Below are 26,554 nucleotides of genomic sequence, written 5' to 3' on the forward strand. Positions count from 1 at the left end.
AGGCTACAATAAACGGTATGGTACACAGTAAAACATATTTTTCTGTTGTTATTCTAAAGAAATCTGACCCATGTTTAAACTCTTTGGGACAGATGTGCATTCATGCTCTGAAGACAGCAAACTACATGTTGATGTACTAATAACCAGCAAGCTGACTAGACCATTTGAGTGAAATGATTTTTTCTTAAATTATTTTCCTTTTCAGGGCCTACATAACTCATCAGGATTGGTATTCCTTGGTTGTCAAGCAGCATTGACAAGTAAGTACAACATGGAGCAGATAGCAAAGCTCAATGGATCAGACATCCTACTCATAACATTGGTATTTCACTATTTCAATGAACTCTCTCTCTCTCTCTCTCTCTCTGTGTGTGTGTGTTTTTTGCATTTATTGAAGGATGGCCGCTGATAGGCGTATTGTCTACTGCCTGTTATGTGAGAAGCCTCATGAAAATTTGTCAAGTCACCTTAAGAAGGCCTGTATGAAGGACAACACAGAAGAAGAGCGTAACGCTGAGTTGACCAAGGCCAAAATATCCCAAAAAGAATGGACGAGAGTGGGCAGACGTTGGGAGTACCATGAGGTTGATTCCTTAATGAATGAGGAAGATCCCCTCCGTGCCCTCATCGACCGGCTGAAAAGCAAGGGCTTCTTTATAGTCAAAGACCCATCGGAAAGGTTCGATTCTCCCTTTAAATGACTTATGGTTTCAATCTTTATTAGTGTTCATAAGGCGTCTAATATGTGTCTCTCATCTGTTGTTGGTTATAATTAGCTCTCCAGCTGAGCAACGGCAGCTTCTGCAAGACGTCACTCCGTGGATGCGCAGTATGGTTGCCAAACTTAAGACTGGAGTGAACGTGGCAACAAACTACACGACACAGTTCCGATACTTTTGTATGGGCGTGTTGTCTGTGGTATACAACAAATCTTTGAAGAGTATAGAGACTTTCAAAGTACGCAAGTGTCCAAATTTTATTCCTGCACAACAAAATTAAATCATCTCAGTCATGAAATGCTTTTCATACATTTAAAGGTAAGAAATTATACCTGTTTCAAAAAAATTGTGCTCATTCATGTATACCATCTGCTCTACAGACTGCAGGTTGGGTTGATAGACAGCAGACATCAAGTGGTGTGACCATCCAATTCAGTGATAATTCAGTGGCCTGTACTCTCAGAAAGGAAGAAGAAGAGGTACTGTATGTTGCCACAGTCTAAACGACTTGAATAATGTATTCCAAATTCAATCTGGTTGCTGATATTTTCATTTAATTCAACAGTGGTTTGAGTTGTACTTTACCAAGATACGGCCACTGGCTTTACTTAGACAAGATGAAGATACGGACGACGAAGGCTGCTTCTTTCTAGGACAGAATGGTGGTCCCATTGCAAACACAAAAACAGATTTACAACGTCTTTGGAAGTTGTAAGTATATGTACTGTGCACACACACACACACACACACACACACAAGTACACTGTATAAGTTGATCCACAGACACCAGCTAGAAGATGTTTAAATTGGATCAGGTTCTATTTTTTTTCACAGTTCATGTCATGCATACATAGGTAAAGCATATTTATCTTTCCATGTTGTCAGTTGTGAGCAGAAAACTCAAAGCAGTGAGCCGATTCCAGAGGATACACAGACAGCTAGTGGGAGGTGTGTGCAAGCAGTGGTATATGTTCTTCCAAGGTCTGTGTCATGCACACCAGTGTAAACCATATGTATTTTTTTCCTATTTACTCAGTTGTGAGCAGACGACTCAAAGCAGTGAGCCGATTCCTGAGGATACACAGACAGCTAGTGGGAGGTGTGTGCAAGCAGTGGTATATGTTCTTCCAAGGTCTGTGTCATGCACACCAGTGTAAACCATATGTATTTTTTTCCTATTTACTCAGTTGTGAGCAGACGACTCAAAGCAGTGAGCCGATTCCTGAGGATACACAGACAGCTAGTGGGAGGTGTGTGCAAGCAGTGGTATATGTTCTTCCAAGGTCTGTGTCATGCACACCAGTGTAAACCATATGTATTTTTTTCCTATTTACTCAGTTGTGAGCAGACGACTCAAAGCAGTGAGCCGATTCCAGAGGATACACAGACAGCTAGTGGGAGGTGTGTGCAAGCAGTGGTATATGTTCTTCCAAGGTCTGTGTCATGCACACCAGTGTAAACCATATGTATTTTTTTCCTATTTACTCAGTTGTGAGCAGACGACTCAAAGCAGTGAGCCGATTCCTGAGGATACACAGACAGCTAGTGGGAGGTGTGTGCAAGCAGTGGTATATGTTCTTCCAAGGTCTGTGTCATGCACACCAGTGTAAACCATATGTATTTTTTTCCTATTTACTCAGTTGTGAGCAGACGACTCAAAGCAGTGAGCCGATTCCTGAGGATACACAGGTGGCTGGTGAGAGGTGTGTATTGTGTTTGCAAACAATTATCTTTTAAGGTCCCTGTTACACCAATGTAATGCACATTAATTTCCCTATATTCTCAGTTGTGAGAACATCAGTCAGAGCAGTGTTTCCCAAAGACTGGGTTAGGTTATTTGGGTCGTCAGCACAATTTATGTTGTGTAATAGGCCTAACTTATACCATTTAGCCAGGAAAGCTATCAGTTTTCTATTAGGATAGTTTACCACAGTCACGGCCCTCTGCGCAATTTTGTATTTAGAATAGCTCTGAAACTGGGGGGGGGGGGGCAACACGTCGCACAGGGGACAGCGTGGACATCTCATTCGCAAAATGAAACATTTCTGTGCGGACCTCGCAGTGGCAAAATGCAAGGGACATCAGCCTAATCAGCTCTTCAACTTGAAATCCAGTCAACTAAAGCAGGCATCCGTATGCGGACATGGCTATTCAATTTGCGTTATAGGCTGTAGATAGTTTTGATTGTAGATGCACTCTTTAAAGTTAATAGCAACCTCCTCACATTCCTTATTATTTCGGATTTAAAACGCTCAACAGTGCATTATTAGGCTACAATTTAAAAGGACATTTTAAACGCTATTATTTCCTCTCTTTTTCCACCTCGCAAACTCTATACTGTAGGCTACAGTAAAGGTGCATTATCTTTTGACTATTACGCGAAAGCCTCTTGTTCTGATATTTATTCATTTCTCATTCTTACAATCTGTTGAAAGGTATGTGCTATATGAATGAGTGAATGCTTTAATGTAGCGCTTTTGAAAGTACACCCAGCAGTCCTGAAATTAACCTATTCTCATAGCTCTTCTTCCTCAGCTTTGAATACAACAGCTCTTGACCAGTTTGAAACATTTGTTGAAATGTTTCCCGTCACTCTCAACGACGAACCACCCACAAAAAAGAGGAGGATGAGCGCTGGATTTGAAGGCCGTGACGTTTATGACAAGTGGAGAGGAGAGCAGTACAAGATGCGCTTAAATTATATCCTCGGTAAGCATCATGCCATGCATCATGTCATAAGTGTCATGTCTTTGAAAACAAAACAGAATGTTGTAGATACTCTAAAAGAGAAGGTGTGCTGATTTTCATTGTTTCTGTACTGACACCAGCTTACAATTCCATCTCAGCTCACATTGGCAGGCATCAACCGACTTTGGACAAAGTCCGTCTCGTCATCTCCAAAGAAAAGTGGCACGCAAACCTCCCGGACCTTAAGGATATTCTTCAGGCTTGGATATCTGAACAGAAGACGAGCATTGAAAAGGATGGCAAAATCATAAAGGCAGTTTCGGAGCAAAAATGGAAAGGGCTTCAGATCCAGGACTTTGGTGGAGATAAGGGAAAAGGTGAGCAAACAAGAAACATAACAAATGAAAAGCAATGTCAAGATTTGAAATGGACATGGCCGTAAATATTCTAGTCTGTTCTGTTGTAGGTGTCGTTGCCACCATGCCATTCACCAAAGGAGATGTCCTTTGTGACTACCATGGCCGAATAATCCCGGCATCTGAAGGAAAGAAATTGCTTGCAGAACAGCAGAGTGGAGAAATGGGCTATCTTTTTTTTTTCAAGACCAGAGGTGGTGCCAGTCTTTGTATGGATGCACAGACCTTCCCTTGTGAATGTCACCCTCTCAAAGACACATTTGGGAGGAGGATGAATCATTCTAAAAAGAAATTCAATGTCAAGCCGGTACATTTCCAATTGAAATTCCCTGATGGTTGCAGAGACACTATACTGTTCCTGGCAACAAAGGATATCCAGTGCAATGACGAAATCTTGTGGGACTATGGCGTAAACAAGACATCATTCAGAGGTGAAGGTCTTGACTTGGACTGGTTAGATGAATGAGACAAACATTTTTCTGGTGTTTGCTGACATTGCTGTGCTGGATTTGCCTCCTATATGCCGCTTTTAAGCACCAAAAAAGAACGTATGTGTATGTTGATTTGTATTCAAATAAAGTTCAAAGTTCTAGACTCTGCCCAATATCTCTCTCTCTCACACAAACACATACATACACACATACACACAGACTGCTAGACTATGTTCTCTCTCTGTCTCTCTCCCTCTCTCTCTCTCTCTCTCTCAAACACACACACACTCTCTCTCTTCTCTTTCTCTCTCTCTCACACACACACACACACACACACACTGCTAGACTGTCATCTCCCAATCTCTCTCTCTCTCTCTCTCTCTCTCTCTCTCTCACACACACACACACACACACACATACTGTGTTCTCTCTCTCTCTCACAAACACACACTGCTAGACTCTAGACTGTGCTGTCTCGCTCTCTCACTCACACACACACACACTCTCTGCTAGACTGTTCTCTCTCTCTCTCTCTCTCTCTCTCTCTCTGTCAAGAATCTTTATTGGCATGAATGTAGATACAATATTGCCAAAGCAGGTAATAAAGATGTAAAAAGAAAATTAAAAAATAATAATAATAATATTTAAAAAAAGAGATAAAATAGCAGTGAAATAGGTGAATAAATGAATAATAATAAAACATAACAATAATAATAATAATGACAATAAAAAAGAGCATTGTGCTTTGTTTATATTATTTGGTTGACTCCTCTCTCAAAATGTGGCAGGACTGTAGGTATTTTGAGGCAAGTTGGGTAAGTGACTATCTCACCCAGGAGGAATGGAAGTTTTAGTTCATTTTTGAGAGTAATGAATACAGGGTGAATATATTCTATATCATTGTAGGTAGTCGGTGAGGAAATGTAATTCATCCTCTATTGCTCCATTATTACAATGAGCACATAATGTGCACTGTCTCACACACACACACACACACACACTGTTAGACTGTAATCTCCCAATCTCTCTCTCTCTCTCTCACACACACACGCACACACTCTGCTAGACTGTGTTCTCAGAGTGAAAACATGCTAATAAAAGTCATATGTGATTACATTTATGCATTTAGCAGACGCTTTTATCCAAAGCGACATACATTTTGTCAGCTATCAATTACTTCAGGGCCCTAACATTTACACTATTCCTTTTCCAGAAGCACTATCAGAAGCACTCTTTTTAGAGCTCATTTCACATCTCCCATTAGCCTACATTACCAGTGGCGGAGCCAACTGGCCAAAACAATTCCCTGCACCCTTTTCACTTTGAGGTTTTTTGCACATACACTTTAAAAGTGTTTTAAAGCTTACTACACACCAGAAAAGGACACAACCTGTTTTATAAATTTCTTGGAGTGTTCCTTTATTCGTTAATAATTTTTAGATTTGAATTAGACCTTATTTTACAGGCTTATACACAAGGGAATATTTTACAACACTTGGAAACTTCATTTATTGCATTCACAATAGGTTTTTTTTTTTCAACTTTCTTCCTTCAGTCAACATTTCAGTTAACAATAACACACTTTAGTATTCATTTTTTTACTTTGAAACACTCTATATTCGTATTATAATTATTATGTCTGACTGTTATTTCCTTAAAGTCCAAATAGCAGGGCCTTGTTAAAGTTAAGGTTACACATTGTGTTATACAGTAACAATGGATGTGTGGATAGGATAGTCCACATTGTTAAGGGCAATGATGGGTTTGAGACAGTCGCAAGGTATGTCATGGGAAGGGGGTTTGTAGGAAAGTATCTTGCTAGATAATGTACTGTAATACCTGGCCAGAACTACAAGGCCCAGAATGCTTAGCGGGGAGAGAGGAAGTGGCAAGGAAGAAGAGGGAAAGTGGCTGGTGAATAAACCTGGAATAAACACGCTTTTCAGTTTGAACTCGTTTGTACGTGAATCCTTTATATACTATGCAGAGAATCTCCCCCTGAACATATCAAGGTTTACAATAATTTAGCCTACTTGACGCAAGTATGGATGTTTAATCTGCTCACCAATATCGCCATAGGGGAGCAGTATTGCCATAGAGCAGTCTTTTAGGCTATCCTTGTCTCGGCCTATCATTGCAGAGCGCGACCTCCAAAACATGACGTCAGCCCGCCCTTAAAACAGGCACACACACCCCCGTCTTTAACTGAGAAGACGTAGCTTACAGACAGCAACGAAGAATTATCAGCAGCAAAGGAATCAGCTAAAGGTAAGTCCATGGAAACTTGATTTGTTGATGATAAAGTTTGTCAGTGCAGTGATGTTAAGGCCTGTAAACAAAGTCTTTGGGGTCACTTTTAAGAGAGCCCCGTGCGCAGGGATGGAGTGAGAGAAAGCGGAGAGGTTTTTCGAACTGAGAATGAGATGCTTGTGGAACGTGCTGTTGAGACTGGAGCTAGTCATATTCAAAATAATGCAAAAATAAATCCGCAGATAAAACCAAAATCCTCGTTCATTTGCTAACCACTTTCAGATAGAATGTAAGATTGAATATGTTGTCAGAGATTTGTAGGAAGCAAGAAACCAATAGAGCTGCACAGTCCCGCCCACAGCCAAAACGCGGTTAGGTGCCGGATGTAAGCTTCCCATTCATTTGTCCCATTGACGTTTGGAAAAATCCGTATCTAAAGAGTTTTACAGCATGTCTTAGGCTAACCAGCTACGGCATAACTCATAAGCATACAACATATCATTTCGGGACTGTGCAGCTCTATTTTTACTGGTCCCATTGACCTATTTGGGGGAGGGGTAGTATAATACCAGTGGAGATCACAAAAGGAGGAGATCGCGGGGGTGCGACACACACACACAGACACACACACACACTTTAAGACACACCTCTTTTGTTGCTGGGGACAGTGGCAGACACACAGAAAGTGAGTGACTAAATCCACTAGCAACTTTTACCACTGTCTTTCTGCCTCACTGATAGCACATTAGCACATGTGCATAACCCCTCCCTCCATGCCACAGCCGAGCTGTGGCCACACTTATACCTTTTCTTAAAATAGTTATATATATATATATATATATATATAGACTTTATTTCTGCATTGTTACACTGTTGGACTTACTCATTTGCACTATCACCATGACCACTATCACCATTGCACTCACTCACACAGAGAACCTTACCTTACCTTACTATGCACAGAGAATAACAGGCTCAGTCCCTGCCTCAGTCATTGCAAGTGCCTCTTGATTGATTAATCACAACTATGTGTATACTGTTTTTTAGAATTGATTTATATAAAGTGTTAGTTAGTATAATTTGTATTTTAGTATATTTACTATATTCTTTATCTTCTACTGTCCTTGCTTAGTTGTGTTTTTATATTATATACTTTAATTACTTTTTCTGCTGTTAGTGAATGTGTGTGTATTGTCTGTGTGCTACTGAGACCTTGAATTTCCACTGGGGATCAATAAAGTATATATCTATCTATCTATCTATCTATCTATCTATCTAAATTCACCTCATTCTGTGAAAAGTTTGCTTATAACAGTGTCATGTAATAACAGTGTCATTTCCTTCATTTTTCATTTTGATTTCTAGGTAACCCCTGCCTTGAAGTGCATTTGTTGTTTGACTTAAATCGACAGCTGTTGAAGTGGCATACAATGTAAGAATTAGAAAACGCTGAATACTTGCTAATTCCTTAATAATACATCTCAATTGTCTATTTGCATGTATTTTAAGAAAGAAAGGAACAGTGTACATCAATCAACAGGACCTTAACATGTAAATGCACCAGGTTTAGTCACTAACTAGTTTTCATCTGCAGTCCCTGGCAGGTTGATATTTTAAAAATGGGATTGCACATCCCAGTGATCTCATGACTCTGTGTATGTGGATTGTGATGAACCTCTTTAGGCCTATCCACTCTTCCGTTGTTTCTGCATGTGTTTGCACGTGTCTGCATGAGCCAGTTGTAACAGTGTGTAAATCATTGTTTATTTATGTTTTTTATAGGGACGGACCTGACAGGCAAATCATTTACTGCCTTAAATGCAAAAAGCCGTATGAAAACTTGTCCACGCATATGAGAAAGGTCTGCATGAAAAAAGACACGGAGGTAATGCAGAAAGAACGACTCAGGCAAGCAAAGACATCCCAAAAAGACTGGACCAAGGTGGCCAGAAGTTGGGAATACGGTGAGATCGCGGAGTTAATGAACAGCGCAGATCCCTGCCGTGCACTCATTGAGAGATTGGAGAGCAAAGGCTTTTTTGTGCTCAATAACCCAGGACGCTCCACGGCAGATGTCGTTACAAATGAAAAAGAAGTGGTATGTTTTTTTCTTAACTTGTTTTGTGTGTGTGTGTGTGTATTTGTTGTTTTCATTGCTGTTGTTTCTGTAGATGATCCAAGCTTAGGGGTTAGGAAATTTACATAAATCGCTGTTTGTTTGTATTGCAGGTGAACAATGTTCCGGGTAGCCCTGGGGAACAGAACCATGTCCTGGACAGGTGAATATTACATTACATTACATTACATGTATGCATTTAGCAGATGCTTTTATCCAAAGCGACTTACAAACGAGGATTAACAATCAAGCTACATAGAGGGAAGTGTGTAGAAGAAAGTAGTGCTGTACAGGGTGGAGAGGGTAATGCAGGGTAAGTGCTAAGACAGGAGGTGCTCTCTAAAGAGTTGGGTCTTGAAGTTTCTTGAAGCTGGAAAGAGACACCCCTGTTCTCTTGTGTGTTCCTCAAAAAGACCAGATCTTGATTTCACAACTGACGATGCTGGGACCTCTGCCACCTATCCCCAGCAGTGCAGTGCTCTAAATATAAACTAAATTCATGTGTGTGTCACACTTATTTTGTCAACTTTTATATAGCTAAAAACATGAATTCTGGTTAATGATCACTGTGGAATTGTTTTGTGTAAACATTTTGCATTATTACAATATTGTTTATGTCAAATGATTAAAGACATAACAAAAATGTATTTATATAGTGTTGATAACAGCATAATAATAACCACATTCATAATCTCATGTAAAAAACAAACAAGCACAAGGCACATTTTTGGACACATTGGGGACTGAAATGGATTTAAGAACCCCCTGAGATTGAATGTCATCACTGAGACATGGTGAAACACATGGATGCCAATCAACATACATGTGTATGAACACCAGTCAACACTAAGATATTACTCTGTGCTCTTCTGGGAGTACTTGATGCAGGCATTTCACATATATTTTTTACATCACTTTGGCTACGCAAGGCTCTGACTTGCACAACATTGACACAATGCAACACAGGACCTCAACAAGCCCCACTCTTTAACTTTTTTTTTTCCTAAGGACCATTGTATTTTCCCTCTGCAATCTGTGTTCTCTCCAGTCCTGTGAATCTTTGTTACTGACTTTAACTGTAAATTTTTTGACAAAAGCAGACCATAATTATTCTTTTCACTTCTAATTTTCATGGCTTGTGAATCCCATTTTAGTTTCACTAGAGCAATATCCACATGTCTTCTGTCTTTTTGGTTTTTTTCAGTTCACGTATGACACAATCGATTGGGAGGAGTTTTGAAACCTGTGATGGGGCAGCTCCCCCTCCCTGAGCAGACACTGTGTGTGTGTGTGTGTGTGTGTGTGTGTGTGTGTGTGTGTGTGTGTGTGTGTGTGTGTGTGTGTGTGGTGTGTGTGTGTGTGTGTGTGATGGGGCAGCTCCCCCTCCCTGAGCAGACACTTTGTGTGTGTGTGTGTGTTCAAGTTCAAAGACCACCTGTAAGGTAGAGACTAGGGTCTGAAATGGACAGTGTAAAACACAGGGTGCCGAGGCTCCTTCCCAACAGGGGGTGCCTACACACCTCCTGATGAAAACAATAGAGGTGCCGTCCTGCGAGAACATGGGGGTTTGACCGGACTGGTAGGTGTGTCTTGGTAGGTGAGGCAAAAACAGACTGTCAAATCATTCAACCACTTTATTTGAGCAGAATGGAAGGCAGAAAAGCAACACAAAAGACCAAACATCTGGAGTCTTTCTCTCTCTCTCTCTCTCTCTCTCTCTCACACACACACACACACACACACACACACACACACACACACACTCTGCTAGACTGTGTTCTCTCTCATAGACACAGACAGACTGTCATTCTCATATACTGTCGCTAAAGGGCCCAGAGTGAAAACATGCTATTAAAAGAGTCATATGTGATTACATTTATGCATTTAGCAGACGCTTTTATCCAAAGCGACATACATTTTGTCAGCTATCAATTACTTCAGGACCATTGTATTATAATTGTTATATTTTTTATTATTATTGTTATATTTTTATTATTATTACTATTATTGTCTGTTTGATTGCCCTGTTCTACATTTTAAATATTTATAATAAACATTTCATTGATTACAACCTTGTCTTTGTCTATTTACATTCTTTTTAACTCAACCTGGAGCCATTCATAAGGCTAAAACTATGCAAATAACTCCAAAACAAAAATGCAGAAACAAGTCATAAAATCAATGTTTAACTTTACTTTACTTTACTAACTTTGAGCCATTCATAAGGCTAAAACCATGCAAACATAAATGCACCTTTTAAAAAACAGGCCTTGTTGCTTTAAATGTGTGCTGGTGCCTTTAATACGTCATATGGTAAGTAGCCATGTGCTCGGGGTGACATGAACAACAGCTTTTGAGTGACACGATGGGCAAAGGAGGATGAAAGGGGGTTTCGTTCCAAAAAGATTCCAGTTTTTACTGCAAAATTATTATTATTATTATTATTATTATTATTACATACCAAACAAGCAACTGACACAAGTGATAATGGATAAACCTTTGAAATGTTTATTTATGTCTGCAAATTGTTTAACAACATCATTGCATTTTGGTTTTAGTGTAGAACATCTCTTTTCCATCATATCGGCATAACAAAGATGACTCAGTGATTTTGTCTGTCAGAAATGTCCCATAATCCACGACCCGGTCGACTCCTGTACCCATCCAGTCAGCGCCAGCACGGAATTCCAGAGAGAGTCCCCGAAATCTGGAGGTTCGCTTTACATCCTCCGCTATCAGAGTGGGAACTTCACACTCGGTGATCCGGAATAGGTTCCTTCTCCTTCTGTTGCAGAAGCGTAGAGAAGTGGCCCAGTTCAGCGCTCGGGGAGGGTAATTGTCGGCACCCACTCGTACATGCCGCGGCTCTCTTTGCAGAACAGCCGGAGTTTGTCCAAAGCAGGATCCTTCCACGAGTCCACATTTGGGCTCTGCAATAACAAGGCACAAGAATTAGTATGACCTAAACACGAACTTAACCTACAAATAGCTGCAACATAAATGTCATGATAGGTTAAACAGGAACTGAAGTGATGCAAAAGTGTAGCCTACCGTGATAAGAATGCAGTGAACGTCTTTAGATTCCTCCGACTCGTCAATGCCAACGATACTGGCAAGGCGCTCGATGTCATTCACCCTCACGATGTTGATGTCGTTTTCAAAGCAAAAAGCCTGGATGAGGGTGAAGTGAATCTGACGGGCAATGTCGCATTCGTACTCCTCGTCAATCACTAAGACGCAGCATGCCACATTGTCTGGATAACTGTTGAATGACAATGACACTTGGTTAGAAACTGATTCAAATAACCATGTCATGTAACAATAGCAGATATATTTATCAGGTTCCAGAAAGATTTCTTATCCAGAAATATTCGCTGCTTTACTTACACATTCATGACTTTTGCTGATTCATGTACCCCGACTGTCAAGCAATCTTGATTCTTCGCCGAAACGAGTAGCTCTTCCAAAGCAGTACCGATGACCTGCATTCTGTGGATAAGAGAATAACGAGTTAAATCACTATTGTAAGCAATTGCGCAGTAGGCCTAGGCTAAATCAGTGTTTCCCAAAGACTGGGTCGCGACCCACGGGTGGGTCGCAGGAGATTTTATTTGGGTCGTCAGCACAATGTATGTTGTCTAATAGGCCTAATTTATACCATTTAGCCAGGAAAGCTATCAGTTTTCTATTAGGATAGTTGGCTATTGGACATGGCTATTCAATTTGCGTCATAGGCTGTAGATAGTTTTGATTGTAGATTTAAAGTTAATAGCAACCTCCTCACATTCCTTATTATTTCGGATTTAAAACGCTCAACAGTGCATTATTAGGCTACAATTGAAATGGACATTTTAAACGCTATTATTTCCTCTACCGCTACAGTAAAGGCGCATTATCTTTTGACTATTACGCAAAAGCCTCTTGTTCTGATAGCAACCTCCACGCATTCCTTATTATTTTGGATTAGTCCTCCTCATCCATTTTGGTGTTTTGTTGTCAGAGATGGTTTCCTCTGGTTTTTCTGCCATTACCTGTGAAACCTCGATGTAATCCACTACACAAACTTTCAACAGACAGTGCAACCACTTGAAATACTTGCAGTGAAATGACAAATTGTGGTTGGTGCTTAAATCTGCTATCTGCAAACCACATGTGCAGACCTGTTACAGTGCACCACATGAGCTGCCGTGCAACACATGTGGAGATCTCTCTCTCTCTCTCTCTCTCTCTCTCTCTCTCTCTCTCTCTCTCTGATACGTCTCACTCACACACACAGACACACACACACACATACACACACACATACACACTGTTAGACTGTAATCTCCCAATCTCTCTATCTCTATCTCTCACACACACACACACGCACACACACACACACACTCTGCTAGACTGTGTTCTCTCTCATAGACACAGACTGTCATTCTCCTATGTCACTAGAGGGCCCAGAGTGAAAACATGCTAGGAAAGAGTCATATGTGATTACATTTATGCATTTAGCAGAAGCTTTTATCCAAAGCGACATACATTTTGTCAGCTATCAATTACTTCAGGGCCCTAACATTTACACTCTTCCTTTTCCAGAAGCACTATCAGAAGCACTCTTTTTAGAGCTCATTTCACATCTCCCATTAGCCTACATTACCAGTGGCGGAGCCAACTGGCCAAAACAATTCCCTGCGCCCTTTTCACTCTGAGGTTTTTTGCACATACACTTTAAAAGTGTTTTAAAGCTTACTACACACCAGAAAAGGACACAACCTGTTTTATAAATTTCTTGGAGTGTTCCTTTATTCGTTAATAATTTTTAGATTTGAATTATACCTTATTTTACAGGCTTGTACACAAGGGAATATTTTACAACACTTGGAAACTTCATTTATTGCATTCACAATAGGTTTTTTTTTTCAACTTTCTTACTTCAGTCAACATTTCAGTTAACAATAACACACTTTAATATTCTTTTTTTTTTTACTTTGAAACACTTTATATTCGTATTATAATTATTATTTCTGACTGTTATTTCCTCAAAGTCCAAATGGCAGGGCCTTGTTAAAGTTTAGGTTTACACATTGTGTTATACAATAACAATGGATGTGTGGATAGGATAGTCCACATTGTTAAGGGCAATGATGGGTTTGAGACTGTCGCAAGGTATGTCATGGGAAGGGGGTTTGTAGGAAAGAGTCTTGCTAGATAATTTAGCCTACTTGACGCAAGTATGGATGTTTAATCTGCTCACCAATATCGCCATAGGGGAGCAGTATTGCCATAGAGCAGTCTTTTAGGCTACCCTTGTCTCGGCCTATCATTGCAGAGCGCGACCTCCAAAACATGACGTCAGCCCGCCCTTAAAACAGGCACACACACCCCCGTCTTTAACTGAGAAGACGTAGCTTACAGACAGCAACGAAGAATTATCAGCAGCAAAGGAATCAGCTAAAGGTAAGCCCATGGAAACTTGATTTGTTGATGATAAAGTTTGTCAGTGCAGTGATGTTAAGGCCTGTAAACAAAGTCTTTGGGGTCACTTTTAAGAGAGCCCCGTGCGCAGGGATGGAGTGAGAGAAAGCGGAGAGGGGATATGTGTGTTCTAACTGAATGAGATGCGTGTGGACAAAGTATATGTGCTGTTGAGACTGGAGCTAGTCATAGTCAAAATAATGCAAAAATAAACAGACGTCCTTTGGTCAAAACATAGAGCATGTTAACCTCCTTCTATCAGCCAAATATCTTCCTGCTATGTCATTTTATCACGGAGTTACAGGCGATAAACGAGTTTCAATGCGCAAAAGTAAACTTCATTAGCGGTTACATTTTTTCGATTATTAATCAGTGTTTTTCATTTAAAGTTTCGACTTAATGCTTATTCAGTACACCATTTAGTGTTCTCCACAATCCCAGACTTTCATATCGCATGCTTGTTTACATGGAAAGCAAAACAAGCTATAGTGTCATATGTCTGTGTCGGGACGATTGAAACAAGTGTTTCAATCGTCCCGAACAGGCTGTACCTCCATGTATTTTAATTAAATGCACAAATATCTGTGTTTAAACAATCATCTACGGAGGTGAGACATGGAAAAACAGTTTTAGGAAGATGAAAATACATTTGGGCCCACCAGGTAGGGGGTTGAGTTTTCCCATGTTATCCTATGGAGACTGACGGCCGATGGGTCGTTAAGCCTACTTATTTGGATGTGCAGTGGTCTAACCCACGTAAAAACCTAGTGAAACGACATTTTCAACAATATAAACATGATATAAATGGGAAAGCTTACCATTCTAGCTATAAACATGGCAGAATCATCCACAGGACATGATATTTCAAAAACCGCTTCATACACGCTTCACGATGATGGCAATGAATTGTAAACAGACATGCACGAAGACGTATAGCCCTGCAACAATCTATCTAAAATAACACCTTTTGGGAGTACTATTCATGATATGTAGTAACATTTTGAAGTTGTGGGACGTTTATATGGCTTAAACTGTATGTTTCATTCGTCCCCTTATGTGGTTTCAACTGTCCCGACCTGGAGGGACGAATGAAACAAAACGCACGTCCCACTTTTGCTGTAATAATTCCTGAACGGTTTTGTTCAAAGCTGAAAATGCATTTGTATTTGACAGAGGACAGATGTAGCTTACTAGTGACCAAATATTAGCTTTCAGTGTGGTAAGATCGCTTTGTAAATTACGTTTAATTTAAAAGTGTTTCAACTGTCCCGGCTCTCCCCTACTATTACAGCTCCGCGAGTTTTTGTCCCAGAGACATAAAAGTATCGTCTAAAATGTGAATCTTCTAAAATGTAAGATTAAATTTGTTGTCAGAGATATGTAGGGATCAAGAAACCAATTTTTACCTGCTCCTAGGTAGATCACCCAGGAGATCGCGGGGGGTGCTTCACACACACACACACACACACACACACACACACTTTAAGATACACCCCTTTTGTTGCTGGGGACAGTGGTAGACACACAGAAAGTGAGTGACTAAATCAACTTCTTACCACCAGCCATGAACCTCACTGTTTGCGTGCTATATTAGCACATGTGCATAACCCCTCCCTCCTGTGTATACTGTTTTTTAGAATTGATTAAGTGTTAGTTAGTTAGTTAAGTCTTAATAGATTAAGTGTTAGTTAGTATAATTTGTATTTTAGTATATTTAGTATATTATTTCTCTTCTACTGTCCTTGCTTAGTTGTGTTTTTATATTATATACTTTAATTACTTTTTCTGCTGTTAGTGAATGTGTGTGTGTTGTCTGTATGCTACTGAGACCTTGAATTTCCCCTGGGGATCAATAAAGTATCTATCTATCTATCTATCTATCTATCTATCTATCTATCTATCTAAATTCGCCTCATTCTGTGAAAAGTTTGCTTATAACAGTGTCATATAATAACAGTGTCATTTCCTTTATTTTTCATTTTGATTTCTAGGTAACCCCTGCCTTGAAGTGCAAAGGAACACTGTACCAACAGTCAATCAACAGGACCTTAACATGTAAATGCACCAGATTTAGTCACTAACTAGTTTTCATCTGCAGTCCCTGGCAGGTTGATGTTTTAAAAATGGGATTGCACATCCCAGTGATCTCATGACTCTGTGTATGTGGATTGTGATGAACCTCTTTAGGCCTATCCACTCTTCCGTTGTTTCTGCATGTGTTTGCACGTGTCTGCATGAGCCAGTTGTAACAGTGTGTAAATCATTGTTTATTTATGTTTTTTATAGGGACGGACCTGACAGGCGAATCCTTTACTGTCTCAACTGCAAAAAGCCATACGAAAATTTGTCCACTCATATGAGAAAGGTCTGCATGAAAAAAGACACGAAGGAAATGCGGAAAGAACGACTCAGGCAAGCAAAGATATCCCAAAAAGACTGGACCAAGGTGGCCAGAAGTTGGGAATACAGGGAGATTGCTGAGTTGGTGAACAGCACAGATCCCTGCCGTGCACTAATAGACAGATTGGAGAGCAAGGGATTTTTTGTGCTAAAGAAGCCAGGATGCTCCACGGCAGATGTATCATCAAATGAAGTGGTATGATTTTTTTCTTAACTTGTTTTGTGTGTGTGTGTGTGTATTTGTTGTTTTCATTGCTGTTGTTTCTGTAGATGATCCAAGCTTAGGGGTTAGGAAATTTACATAAATCGCTGTTTGTTTGTATTGCAGGTGAACAATGTTCCGGGTAGCCCTGGGGAACAGAACCATGTCCTGGACAGGTGAATATTACATTACATTACATTACATGTATGCATTTAGCAGATGCTTTTATCCAAAGCGACTTACAAACGAGGATTAACAATGTACATGTACTTAGTTGCAGCTCTTCATCCTCTGTGGGCCACATGAGCCAGGAAGTACTAACTGTACTTTCCCTGACCATTCCTCTTTAATAATGACTGTATATCGCCAGGAAACAACTGTATTGTAATGTGGCGCTGCACAAATGCTGTCTGTAGTCTGGAAGACAGGCCATGAATCTTGCAGAGTTAGGAATGCCATGTTCATTCACTAATGTATTTTTCTCCGTTTCCATTCTGCTAAGTGAGCCTGGTGTTGCCCCAGAAACAAGTGGTGCCACAAATATCCCTGAGTGGCCAGATTACAGCCAAGACCCCATGGCTATCCTTGACCAACTGTTCCCACAAGAGGTTAATATGAATCTAGTAATCAAGTAACAAGTAATCAAGTGCATTCCCTCTATGTCCCTCCGCAATCTGTGTTCTCTCCAGTCCTGTGAATCCGCTCTTTGTTACTGACTTTAACTGTACATTTTTTGACAAAAGCAGACCATAATTATTCTTTTCACTTCTGATTTTCATGGCTTGTATTGCAGGTGAACAATGTTCCGGGTAGCCCTGGGGAACAACAGAACCATGTCCTGGACAGGTGAATATTACATTACATTACATTACATTACATGTATGCATTTAGAAGATGCTTTTATCCAAAGCGACTTACAAACGAGGATTAACAATCAAGCTACATAGAGGGAAGTGTGTAGAAGAAAGTAGTGCTGTACAGGGTGGAGAGGGTAATGCAGGGTAAGTGCTAAGACAGGAGGTGCTCTCTAAAGAGTTGGGTCTTGAAGTTTCTTGAAGCTGGAAAGAGACACCCCTGTTCTCTTGTGTGTTCCTCAAAAAGACCAGATCTTGATTTCACAACTGACGATGCTGGGACCTCTGCCACCTATCCCCAGCAGTGCAGTGCTCTAAATATAAACTAAATTCATGTGTGTGTCACACTTCTTTTGTCAACTTTTATATAGCTAAAAACATGAATTCTGGTTAATGATCACTGTGGAATTGTTTTGTGTAAACATTTTGCATTATTACAATATTGTTTATGTCAAATGATTAAAGACATAACAAAAATGTATTTATATAGTGTTGATAACAGCATAATAATAACCACATTCATAATCTCATGTAAAAAACAAACAAGCACAAGGCACATTTTTGGACACATTGGGGACTGAAATGGATTTAAGAACCCCCTGAGATTGAATGTCATCACTGAGACATGGTGAAACACATGGATGCCAATCAACATACATGTGTATGAACACCAGTCAACACTAAGATATTACTCTGTGCTCTTCTGGGAGTACTTGATGCAGGCATTTCACATATATTTTTTACATCACTTTGGCTACGCAAGGCTCTGACTTGCACAACATTGACACAATGCAACACAGGACCTCAACAAGCCCCACTCTTTAACTTTTTTTTTTCCTAACGAGGCGCCGTTGGATTCCCGCTGACCTACTCTATCCCATTAGTGTATCGAAGGAAAACCACTTGGTAAAGGTTAGGAAGCAGTCGAGGGCCAGGAGAAGGCACTGCACCATCCTCCCTGGAATGTTTTACCCCCACACGTGTCGTTGAAGATGAGGCAGGAGTATCCAAGAGACCCGGGAGTATGTAATCCTCCAGGTCAATCAACTGATTTTCCCACCACGCTCTCATACTCTGGAAAGCCCACCACAGATGTTTCATTTTTAACTTCACTTTTCTACGTTTTCACTTTTTTTGTGTGTGTGTGTGTGTGTGTGTGTGTGTGTGTGTGTGTGTGTGTGTGTGTGTGTGTTTTTCCTCCTTTTTTGTCCTTCTCTTATAATACATCCATTTCATTACAACCCAGCTACAGTTATTGTTTTATGCTTTTCTTGCCAGTGCTGAACATGACCATAACATGAGCTGTTTTAAATTTGCTTTAGAAATGACATGTACTTAGTTGCAGCTCTTCATCCTCTGTGGGCCACATGAGCCAGGAAGTACTAACTGTACTTTCCCTGACCATTCCTCTTTAATAATGACTGTATATCGCCAGGAAACAACTGTATTGTAATGTGGCGCTGCACAAATGCAGTCTGTAGTCTGGAAGACAGGCCATGAATCTTGCAGAGTTAGGAATGCCATGTTCATTCACTAATGTATTTTTCTCCGTTTCCATTCTGCTAAGTGAGCCTGGTGTTGCCCCAGAAACAAGTGGTGCCACAAATATCCCTGAGTGGCCAGATTACAGCCAAGACCCCATGGCTATCCTTGACCAACTGTTCCCACAAGAGGTTAATATGAATCTAGTAATCAAGTAACAAGTAATCAAGTGCATTCCCTCTATGTCCCTCCGCAATCTGTGTTCTCTCCAGTCCTGTGAATCCGCTCTTTGTTACTGACTTTAACTGTACATTTTTTGACAAAAGCAGACCATAATTATTCTTTTCACTTCTGATTTTCATGGCTCTTATTGCAGGTGAACAATGTTCCGGGTAGCCCTGGGGAACAACAGAACCATGTCCTGGACAGGTGAATATTACATTACATTACATTACATTACATGTATGCATTTAGAAGATGCTTTTATCCAAAGCGACTTACAAACGAGGATTAACAATCAAGCTACATAGAGGGAAGTGTGTAGAAGAAAGTAGTGCTGTACAGGGTGGAGAGGGTAATGCAGGGTAAGTGCTAAGACAGGAGGTGCTCTCTAAAGAGTTGGGTCTTGAAGTTTCTTGAAGCTGGAAAGAGACACCCCTGTTCTCTTGTGTGTTCCTCAAAAAGACCAGATCTTGATTTCACAACTGACGATGCTGGGACCTCTGCCACCTATCCCCAGCAGTGCAGTGCTCTAAATATAAACTAAATTCATGTGTGTGTCACACTTCTTTTGTCAACTTTTATATAGCTAAAAACATGAATTCTGGTTAATGATCACTGTGGAATTGTTTTGTGTAAACATTTTGCATTATTACAATATTGTTTATGTCAAATGATTAAAGACATAACAAAAATGTATTTATATAGTGTTGATAACAGCATAATAATAACCACATTCATAATCTCATGTAAAAAACAAACAAGCACAAGGCACATTTTTGGACACATTGGGGACTGAAATGGATTTAAGAACCCCCTGAGATTGAATGTCATCACTGAGACATGGTGAAACACATGGATGCCAATCAACATACATGTGTATGAACACCAGTCAACACTAAGATATTACTCTGTGCTCTTCTGGGAGTACTTGATGCAGGCATTTCACATATATTTTTTACATCACTTTGGCTACGCAAGGCTCTGACTTGCACAACATTGACACAATGCAACACAGGACCTCAACAAGCCCCACTCTTTAACTTTTTTTTTTCCTAACGAGGCGCCGTTGGATTCCCGCTGACCTACTCTATCCCATTAGTGTATCGAAGGAAAACCACTTGGTAAAGGTTAGGAAGCAGTCGAGGGCCAGGAGAAGGCACTGCACCATCCTCCCTGGAATGTTTTACCCCCACACGTGTCGTTGAAGATGAGGCAGGAGTATCCAAGAGACCCGGGAGTATGTAATCCTCCAGGTCAATCAACTGATTTTCCCACCACGCTCTCATACTCTGGAAAGCCCACCACAGATGTTTCATTTTTAACTTCACTTTTCTACGTTTTCACTTTTTTTGTGTGTGTGTGTGTGTGTGTGTGTGTGTGTGTGTGTGTGTGTGTGTGTGTGTGTGTTTTTCCTCCTTTTTTGTCCTTCTCTTATAATACATCCATTTCATTACAACCCAGCTACAGTTATTGTTTTATGCTTTTCTTGCCAGTGCTGAACATGACCATAACATGAGCTGTTTTAAATTTGCTTTAGAAATGACATGTACTTAGTTGCAGCTCTTCATCCTCTGTGGGCCACATGAGCCAGGAAGTACTAACTGTACTTTCCCTGACCATTCCTCTTTAATAATGACTGTATATCGCCAGGAAACAACTGTATTGTAATGTGGCGCTGCACAAATGCAGTCTGTAGTCTGGAAGACAGGCCATGAATCTTGCAGAGTTAGGAATGCCATGTTCATTCACTAATGTATTTTTCTCCGTTTCCATTCTGCTAAGTGAGCCTGGTGTTGCCCCAGAAACAAGTGGTGCCACAAATATCCCTGAGTGGCCAGATTACAGCCAAGACCCCATGGCTATCCTTGACCAACTGTTCCCACAAGAGGTTAATATGAATCTAGTAATCAAGTAACAAGTAATCAAGTGCATTCCCTCTATGTCCCTCCGCAATCTGTGTTCTCTCCAGTCCTGTGAATCCGCTCTGACTTTAACTGTACATTTTTTGACAAAAGCAGACCATAATTATTCTATTCACTTCTGATTTTCATGGCTTGTGAATCCCATTTTAGTTTCACTAGAGCAATATCCACATGTCTTCTGTCTTTTTGTTTTTTTTCAGTGCACGTATGACACAATTGATTTGGAGTTTTTAGACCTGTGATGGGACAGCTCCCCCTCCCTGAGCAGACACTTTGTGTGTGTGTGTGTGTGTGTGTGTGTGTGTGTGTGTGTGTGTGTGTGTGTGTGTGTCTGATGGGGCAGCTCCCCCTCGCTGAGCAGACACTTTGTGTGTGTGTGTGTGTGTGTGTGTGTGTGTGTGTGTGTGTGATGGGGCAGCTCGCCCTCCCTGAGCGGACACTTTGTGTGTGTGTGTGTGTTTGTAAATATTGTGTATATAGTTTGTGTTTTATAATAAATATTATATAGTTGTTTTAATTGTTTTTGTTTTAAATAAACTTTTCTTTAAAAAAAAACTTGATATATCCTGCTTTTTTTTCTACCTTTAAAAATCTAGACTAGGTGCCTGATATCACTAAATCCCCACAAGTTAGTCACACAACACATCATTCCCTCTCCTCACTTCAAATAAGGGTCATGAGGGTCAAACCAGGGACATCAAGGGGGTCAAACCAGGGACAAGTTCAAAGACCACCTCTAAGGTAGAGACTAGGCTCTGAAATGGACAGTGTAAAACACAGGGTGCCGAGGCTCCTTCCCAACAGGGGGTGCCTACACACCTCCTGATGAAAACAATAGAGGTGCCGTCCTGCGAGAACATGGGGGTTTGACCGGACTGGTAGGTGTGTCTTGGTAGGTGAGGCAAAAACAGACTGTCAAATCATTCAAGCAGAATGGAAGGCAGAAAAGCAACACAAAAGACCAAACATCTGGAGTCTTCTTTAGGTTTGTTAGAAATATACTTTGTATACGTCTATACGTCTTTGTATATATACGTCTATACGTCTCACTCACACACACACACACACACATACACACTGTTAGACTGTAATCTCCCAATCTCTCTCTCTTTCTCTCTCTCTCTCTCTCTCACACACACACACTCTGCTAGACTGTGTTCTCTCTCATAGACACAGACAGACTGTCATTCTCATATACTGTCGCTAAAGGGCCCAGAGTGAAAACATGCTATTAAAAGAGTCATATGTGATTACATTTATGCATTTAGCAGACGCTTTTATCTTTTATATAAACATACATTTTGTCAGCTATCAATTACTTCAGGACCATTGTATTATAATTGTTATATTTTTTATTATTATTGTTATATTTTTATTATTATTACTATTATTGTCTGTTTGATTGCCCTGTTCTACATTTTAAATATTTTTAATAAACATTTCATTGATTACAACCTTGTCTTTGTCTATTTACATTCTTTTTAACTTTACTTTTTAAACCTGGAGCCATTCATAAGGCTAAAACTATGCAAATAACTTCAAAACAATAATACTAATACATATTTTGTTTATTTAAATGCAGAAACAAGTCATAAAATCAATGTTTAACTTTACTTTACTTTACTTTACTAACTTTGAGCCATTCATAAGGCTAAAACCATGCAAACATAAATGCACCTTTTAAAAAACAGGCCTTGTTGCTTTAAATGTGTGCTGGTGCCTTTAATACGTCATATGGTAAGTAGCCATGTGCTCGGGGTGACATCGAACAACAGCTTTTGAGTGACACGATGGGCAAAGGAGGATGAAAGGGGGTTTCGTTCCAAAAATATTCCAGTTTTTACTGCAAAATTCTTCTTCTTATTATTATTATTATTATTATTACATACCAAACAAGCAACTGACACAAGTGATAATGGATAAACCTTTGAAATGTTTATTTATGTCTGCAAATTGTTTAACAACATCATTGCATTTTGGTTTTAGTGTAGAACATCTCTTTTCCATCATATCGGCATAACAAAGATGACTCAGTGATTTTGTCTGTCAGAAATGTCCCATAATCCACGACCCGGTCGACTCCTGTACCCATCCAGTCAGCGCCAGCACGGAATTCCAGAGAGAGTCCCCGAAATCTGGAGGTTCGCTTTACATCCTCCGCTATCAGAGTGGGAACTTCACACTCGGTGATCCGGAATAGGTTCCTTCTCCTTCTGTTGCAGAAGCGTAGAGAAGTGGCCCAGTTCAGCGCTCGGGGAGGGTAATTGTCGGCACCCACTCGTACATGCCGCGGCTCTCTTTGCAGAACAGCCGGAGTTTGTCCAAAGCAGGATCCTTCCACGAGTCCACATTTGGGCTCTGCAATAACAAGGCACACAAGAATTAGTATGACCTAAACACGAACTTAACCTACAAATAGCTGCAGCATAAATGTCATGATAGGTTAAACAGGAACTGAAGTGATGCAAAAGTGTAGCCTACCGTGATAAGAATGCAGTGAACGTCTTTAGATTCCTCCGACTCGTCAATGCCAACGATACTGGCAAGGCGCTCGATGTCATTCACCCTCACGATGTTGATGTCGTTTTCAAAGCAAAAAGCCTGGATGAGGGTGAAGTGAATCTGACGGGCAATGTCGCATTCGTACTCCTCGTCAATCACTAAGACGCAGCATGCCACATTGTCTGGATAACTGTTGAATGACAATGACACTTGGTTAGAAACTGATTCAAATAACCATGTCATGTAACAATAGCAGATATATTTATCAGGTTCCAGAAAGATTTCTTATCCAGAAATATTCGCTGTTTTACTTACACATTCATGACTTTTGCTGATTCATGTACCCCGACTGTCAAGCAATCTTGATTCTTCGCCGAAACGAGTAGCTCTTCCAAAGCAGTACCGATGACCTGCATTCTGTGGATAAGAGAATAACGAGTTAAATCACTATTGTAAGCAATTGCGCAGTAGGCCTAGGCTAAATCAGTGTTTCCCAAAGACTGGGTCGCGACCCACGGGTGGGTCGCAGGAGATTTTATTTGGGTCGTCAGCACAATTTATGTTGTCTAATAGGCCTATTTTATACCATTTAGCCAGGAAAGCTATCAGTTTTCTATTAGGATAGTTGGCTATTGGACATGGCTATTCAATTTGCGTCATAGGCTGTAGATAGTTTTGATTGTAGATTTAAAGTTAATAGCAACCTCCTCACATTCCTTATTTTTTCGGATTTAAAACGCTCAACAGTGCATTATTAGGCTACAATTTAAATTGACATTTTAAACGCTATTATTTCCTCTCGTTTTCCACCTCGCAAACTCTATACTGTAGGCTACAGTAAAGGCGCATTCTCTTTTGACTATTACGCAAAAGCCTCTTGTTCTGATAGCAACCTCCTCACATTCCTTATTATTTCGGATTAATCCTCCTCATCCATTTTGGTGTTTTGTTGTCAGAGATGGTTTCCTCTGGTTTTTCTGCCATTACCTGTGAAACCTCGATATAATCCACTACACAAACTTTCAACAGTCAGTGCAACCACTTGAAATACTTGCAGTGAAATGACAAATTGTGGTTGGTGCTTAAATCTGCTATCTGCAAACCACATGTGCAGACCTGTTACAGTGCACCACATGAGCTGCCTTGCAACACATGTGGAGATCTCTCTCTCTCTCTCTCTCTCTCTCTCTCTGATACGTCTCACTCACACACACAGACACACACACACACACACACACACACACACACTACATGATTGTCACATATGACGCTCAAACCCACAGTTTAAAAGACAACCCTGCTATCATATATGATATCTGATAGAGTACACCATATATGCATGGTGGCCAGTAATCATATGTGCTTCATGGTAAAGGCTTTTGCAATCATGAGTCAAATATTATATGGTAATGTAGTGTTTCATTGTACACCGTATCTTGGAATGAGATGCCTAATTGTGGTCTTAATAGTTTTATTGTCAATATGTGTGAATACAGAGTAACGGAAATACAGTTTAGCATCTAATCAGAAGGGCAAGTAGCAGGGTAAAGATGGGTATGAATAAGTATTGATCTACTAAAGAGCAATGTGCAGCTGAAGTATGTTAATATACAAAATATGCTGTACTACTATATATAAGGCAATGTACAGATGTACAGGTATACATATGTAATATGTAGCCTACTAATACACAGATGTTTAGATACATTCATATATGTGTATGCAGATGTACAGCGTGAATAGGAAGGGAAGGTTAAGCAGGAGACAGGGTTTCAATAGGGTGACAACCGTGGGGAACCTGCTGGTTTTAGGCTGAAGGTGTACACATCTCTTGTGACCAAGGAGAGCGGGCTGAACTCCAAGCTATGGGCCTTGGCTATTGGCAGTAGACCCCGATTCAAAATTAATCTAGAATCTCACCCAAGCGCCCCCCCCCCCCCACACACACACATTAGCTTAGGCTAAGGTCTTGTGAGAGGCCTACTAGCTACTGTGATGGCTTGGGGAAGAGTGCTTGTGCTCACACAGGCTGCAGCTACTCACAGAGGCCCAAACTTAGGCTGAGGCCTTGTCAGAGGCCTACTAGCTACAGCTTGACCTCTGGTTTGACCCCTGACGCTTGGAGAGGCACAGAGAGGCCTAGGAGACAGTGCATGTTCTCACACAGGCTGCAGCTGCTCACAGAGGCTCCAAAGACTCCTCTCTGTCCCCTGCGCGCGGGTGTGTGAGCATTACCCTGTATGTATCCTACACCTAAACTTAACCCAAATTAAACACGCTAATCAAACTAGCTAACACACTCTATCCTAAGCCCGCAACACAAAGTGCCAATCACCCCCCCCCCCCCCCCCCTCTGGGTACCACCCCCCCCCCCACGGACAACCAGGCTTAAGCACCGATAAGTACTGGTGCACTGTGCCCCACTTAAGCTAACCTCTCAAGGGTTAAGGCCTTAAGCAGAACCGAAAAAATCTCAAACCCATGGTATACCTGCGGATTCGCATACGATTCCGGCCCTAGCAAACCTACTAGCTCCGCTAGTGAAGACCGCTGCCAAAAGTATCAAATGTGGAACACACTTCCAAATGTGGAACCCACCACCACAAATGCTCACTAACCCATAGTTGCATCATATGTGAAATCCACTGCTAGAGACATCACATCTGAAGACCACTGCAATGGCATCGTATATGGGGAATCCACTACATGATTTTCACATATGACGCTCACTCCCACAGCATATGTGAAATCCACTGCTAGAGATATCACATCTGAAGACCACTGCAATGGCATCGTATATGGGGAATCCACTACATGATTGTCACATATGACGCTCACTCCCACAGTTTAAAAGACGACCTGAACATTTTTGTTCACAAACTAGTGT

The 26,554-nt window shown here is 40.7% G+C and overlaps 2 protein-coding genes and 3 long non-coding RNA genes across 5 annotated transcripts; 3 read left to right on the plus strand and 2 right to left on the minus strand.

Moving 5' to 3' along the window:
• The first annotated feature begins 782 nt into the window (after positions 1 to 782).
• LOC143103546 (uncharacterized) lies at positions 783 to 1,672 on the plus strand. The gene is made up of 4 exons (XR_012982888.1): positions 783 to 957; positions 1,100 to 1,198; positions 1,285 to 1,430; positions 1,605 to 1,672. It is a non-coding gene; the product is annotated as an uncharacterized LOC143103546 (long non-coding RNA).
• Positions 1,673 to 2,357: 685 nt separating this feature from the next.
• Positions 2,358 to 4,357, plus strand: LOC143103574 (uncharacterized). The gene is made up of 4 exons (XR_012982898.1): positions 2,358 to 2,422; positions 3,241 to 3,428; positions 3,566 to 3,784; positions 3,874 to 4,357. It is a non-coding gene; the product is annotated as an uncharacterized LOC143103574 (long non-coding RNA).
• Positions 4,358 to 6,271: 1,914 nt separating this feature from the next.
• LOC143103587 (uncharacterized) lies at positions 6,272 to 18,695 on the plus strand. The gene is made up of 5 exons (XR_012982909.1): positions 6,272 to 6,522; positions 7,870 to 7,936; positions 8,287 to 8,602; positions 8,734 to 8,783; positions 18,385 to 18,695. It is a non-coding gene; the product is annotated as an uncharacterized LOC143103587 (long non-coding RNA).
• On the minus strand, positions 11,437 to 12,108 carry LOC143103563 (growth arrest and DNA damage-inducible protein GADD45 gamma-like). The gene is made up of 3 exons (XM_076267294.1): positions 12,008 to 12,108; positions 11,672 to 11,882; positions 11,437 to 11,550 (listed from the first exon to the last, which is right to left on the minus strand). The coding sequence occupies exons 1-3, from the start codon at positions 12,106 to 12,108 to the stop codon at positions 11,437 to 11,439; spliced, it is 426 nt and encodes a 141-aa protein (XP_076123409.1).
• Positions 18,696 to 23,409: 4,714 nt separating the features above from the next.
• On the minus strand, positions 23,410 to 24,083 carry LOC143103564 (growth arrest and DNA damage-inducible protein GADD45 gamma-like). Its single transcript, XM_076267295.1, has 3 exons — positions 23,983 to 24,083; positions 23,647 to 23,857; positions 23,410 to 23,523 (listed from the first exon to the last, which is right to left on the minus strand). The coding sequence occupies exons 1-3, from the start codon at positions 24,081 to 24,083 to the stop codon at positions 23,410 to 23,412; spliced, it is 426 nt and encodes a 141-aa protein (XP_076123410.1).
• Between the last annotated feature and the right edge of the window lie 2,471 nt (positions 24,084 to 26,554).

The sequence above is a fragment of the Alosa pseudoharengus genome, unplaced genomic scaffold (assembly GCF_046254945.1).
Source record: "Alosa pseudoharengus isolate Yale_2024_CS ecotype anadromous, Long Island Sound unplaced genomic scaffold, YU_APseudo_1.1 YU_APseudo_1.1_scf_48, whole genome shotgun sequence".
Lineage (NCBI taxonomy): Eukaryota > Metazoa > Chordata > Actinopteri > Clupeiformes > Clupeidae > Alosa > Alosa pseudoharengus.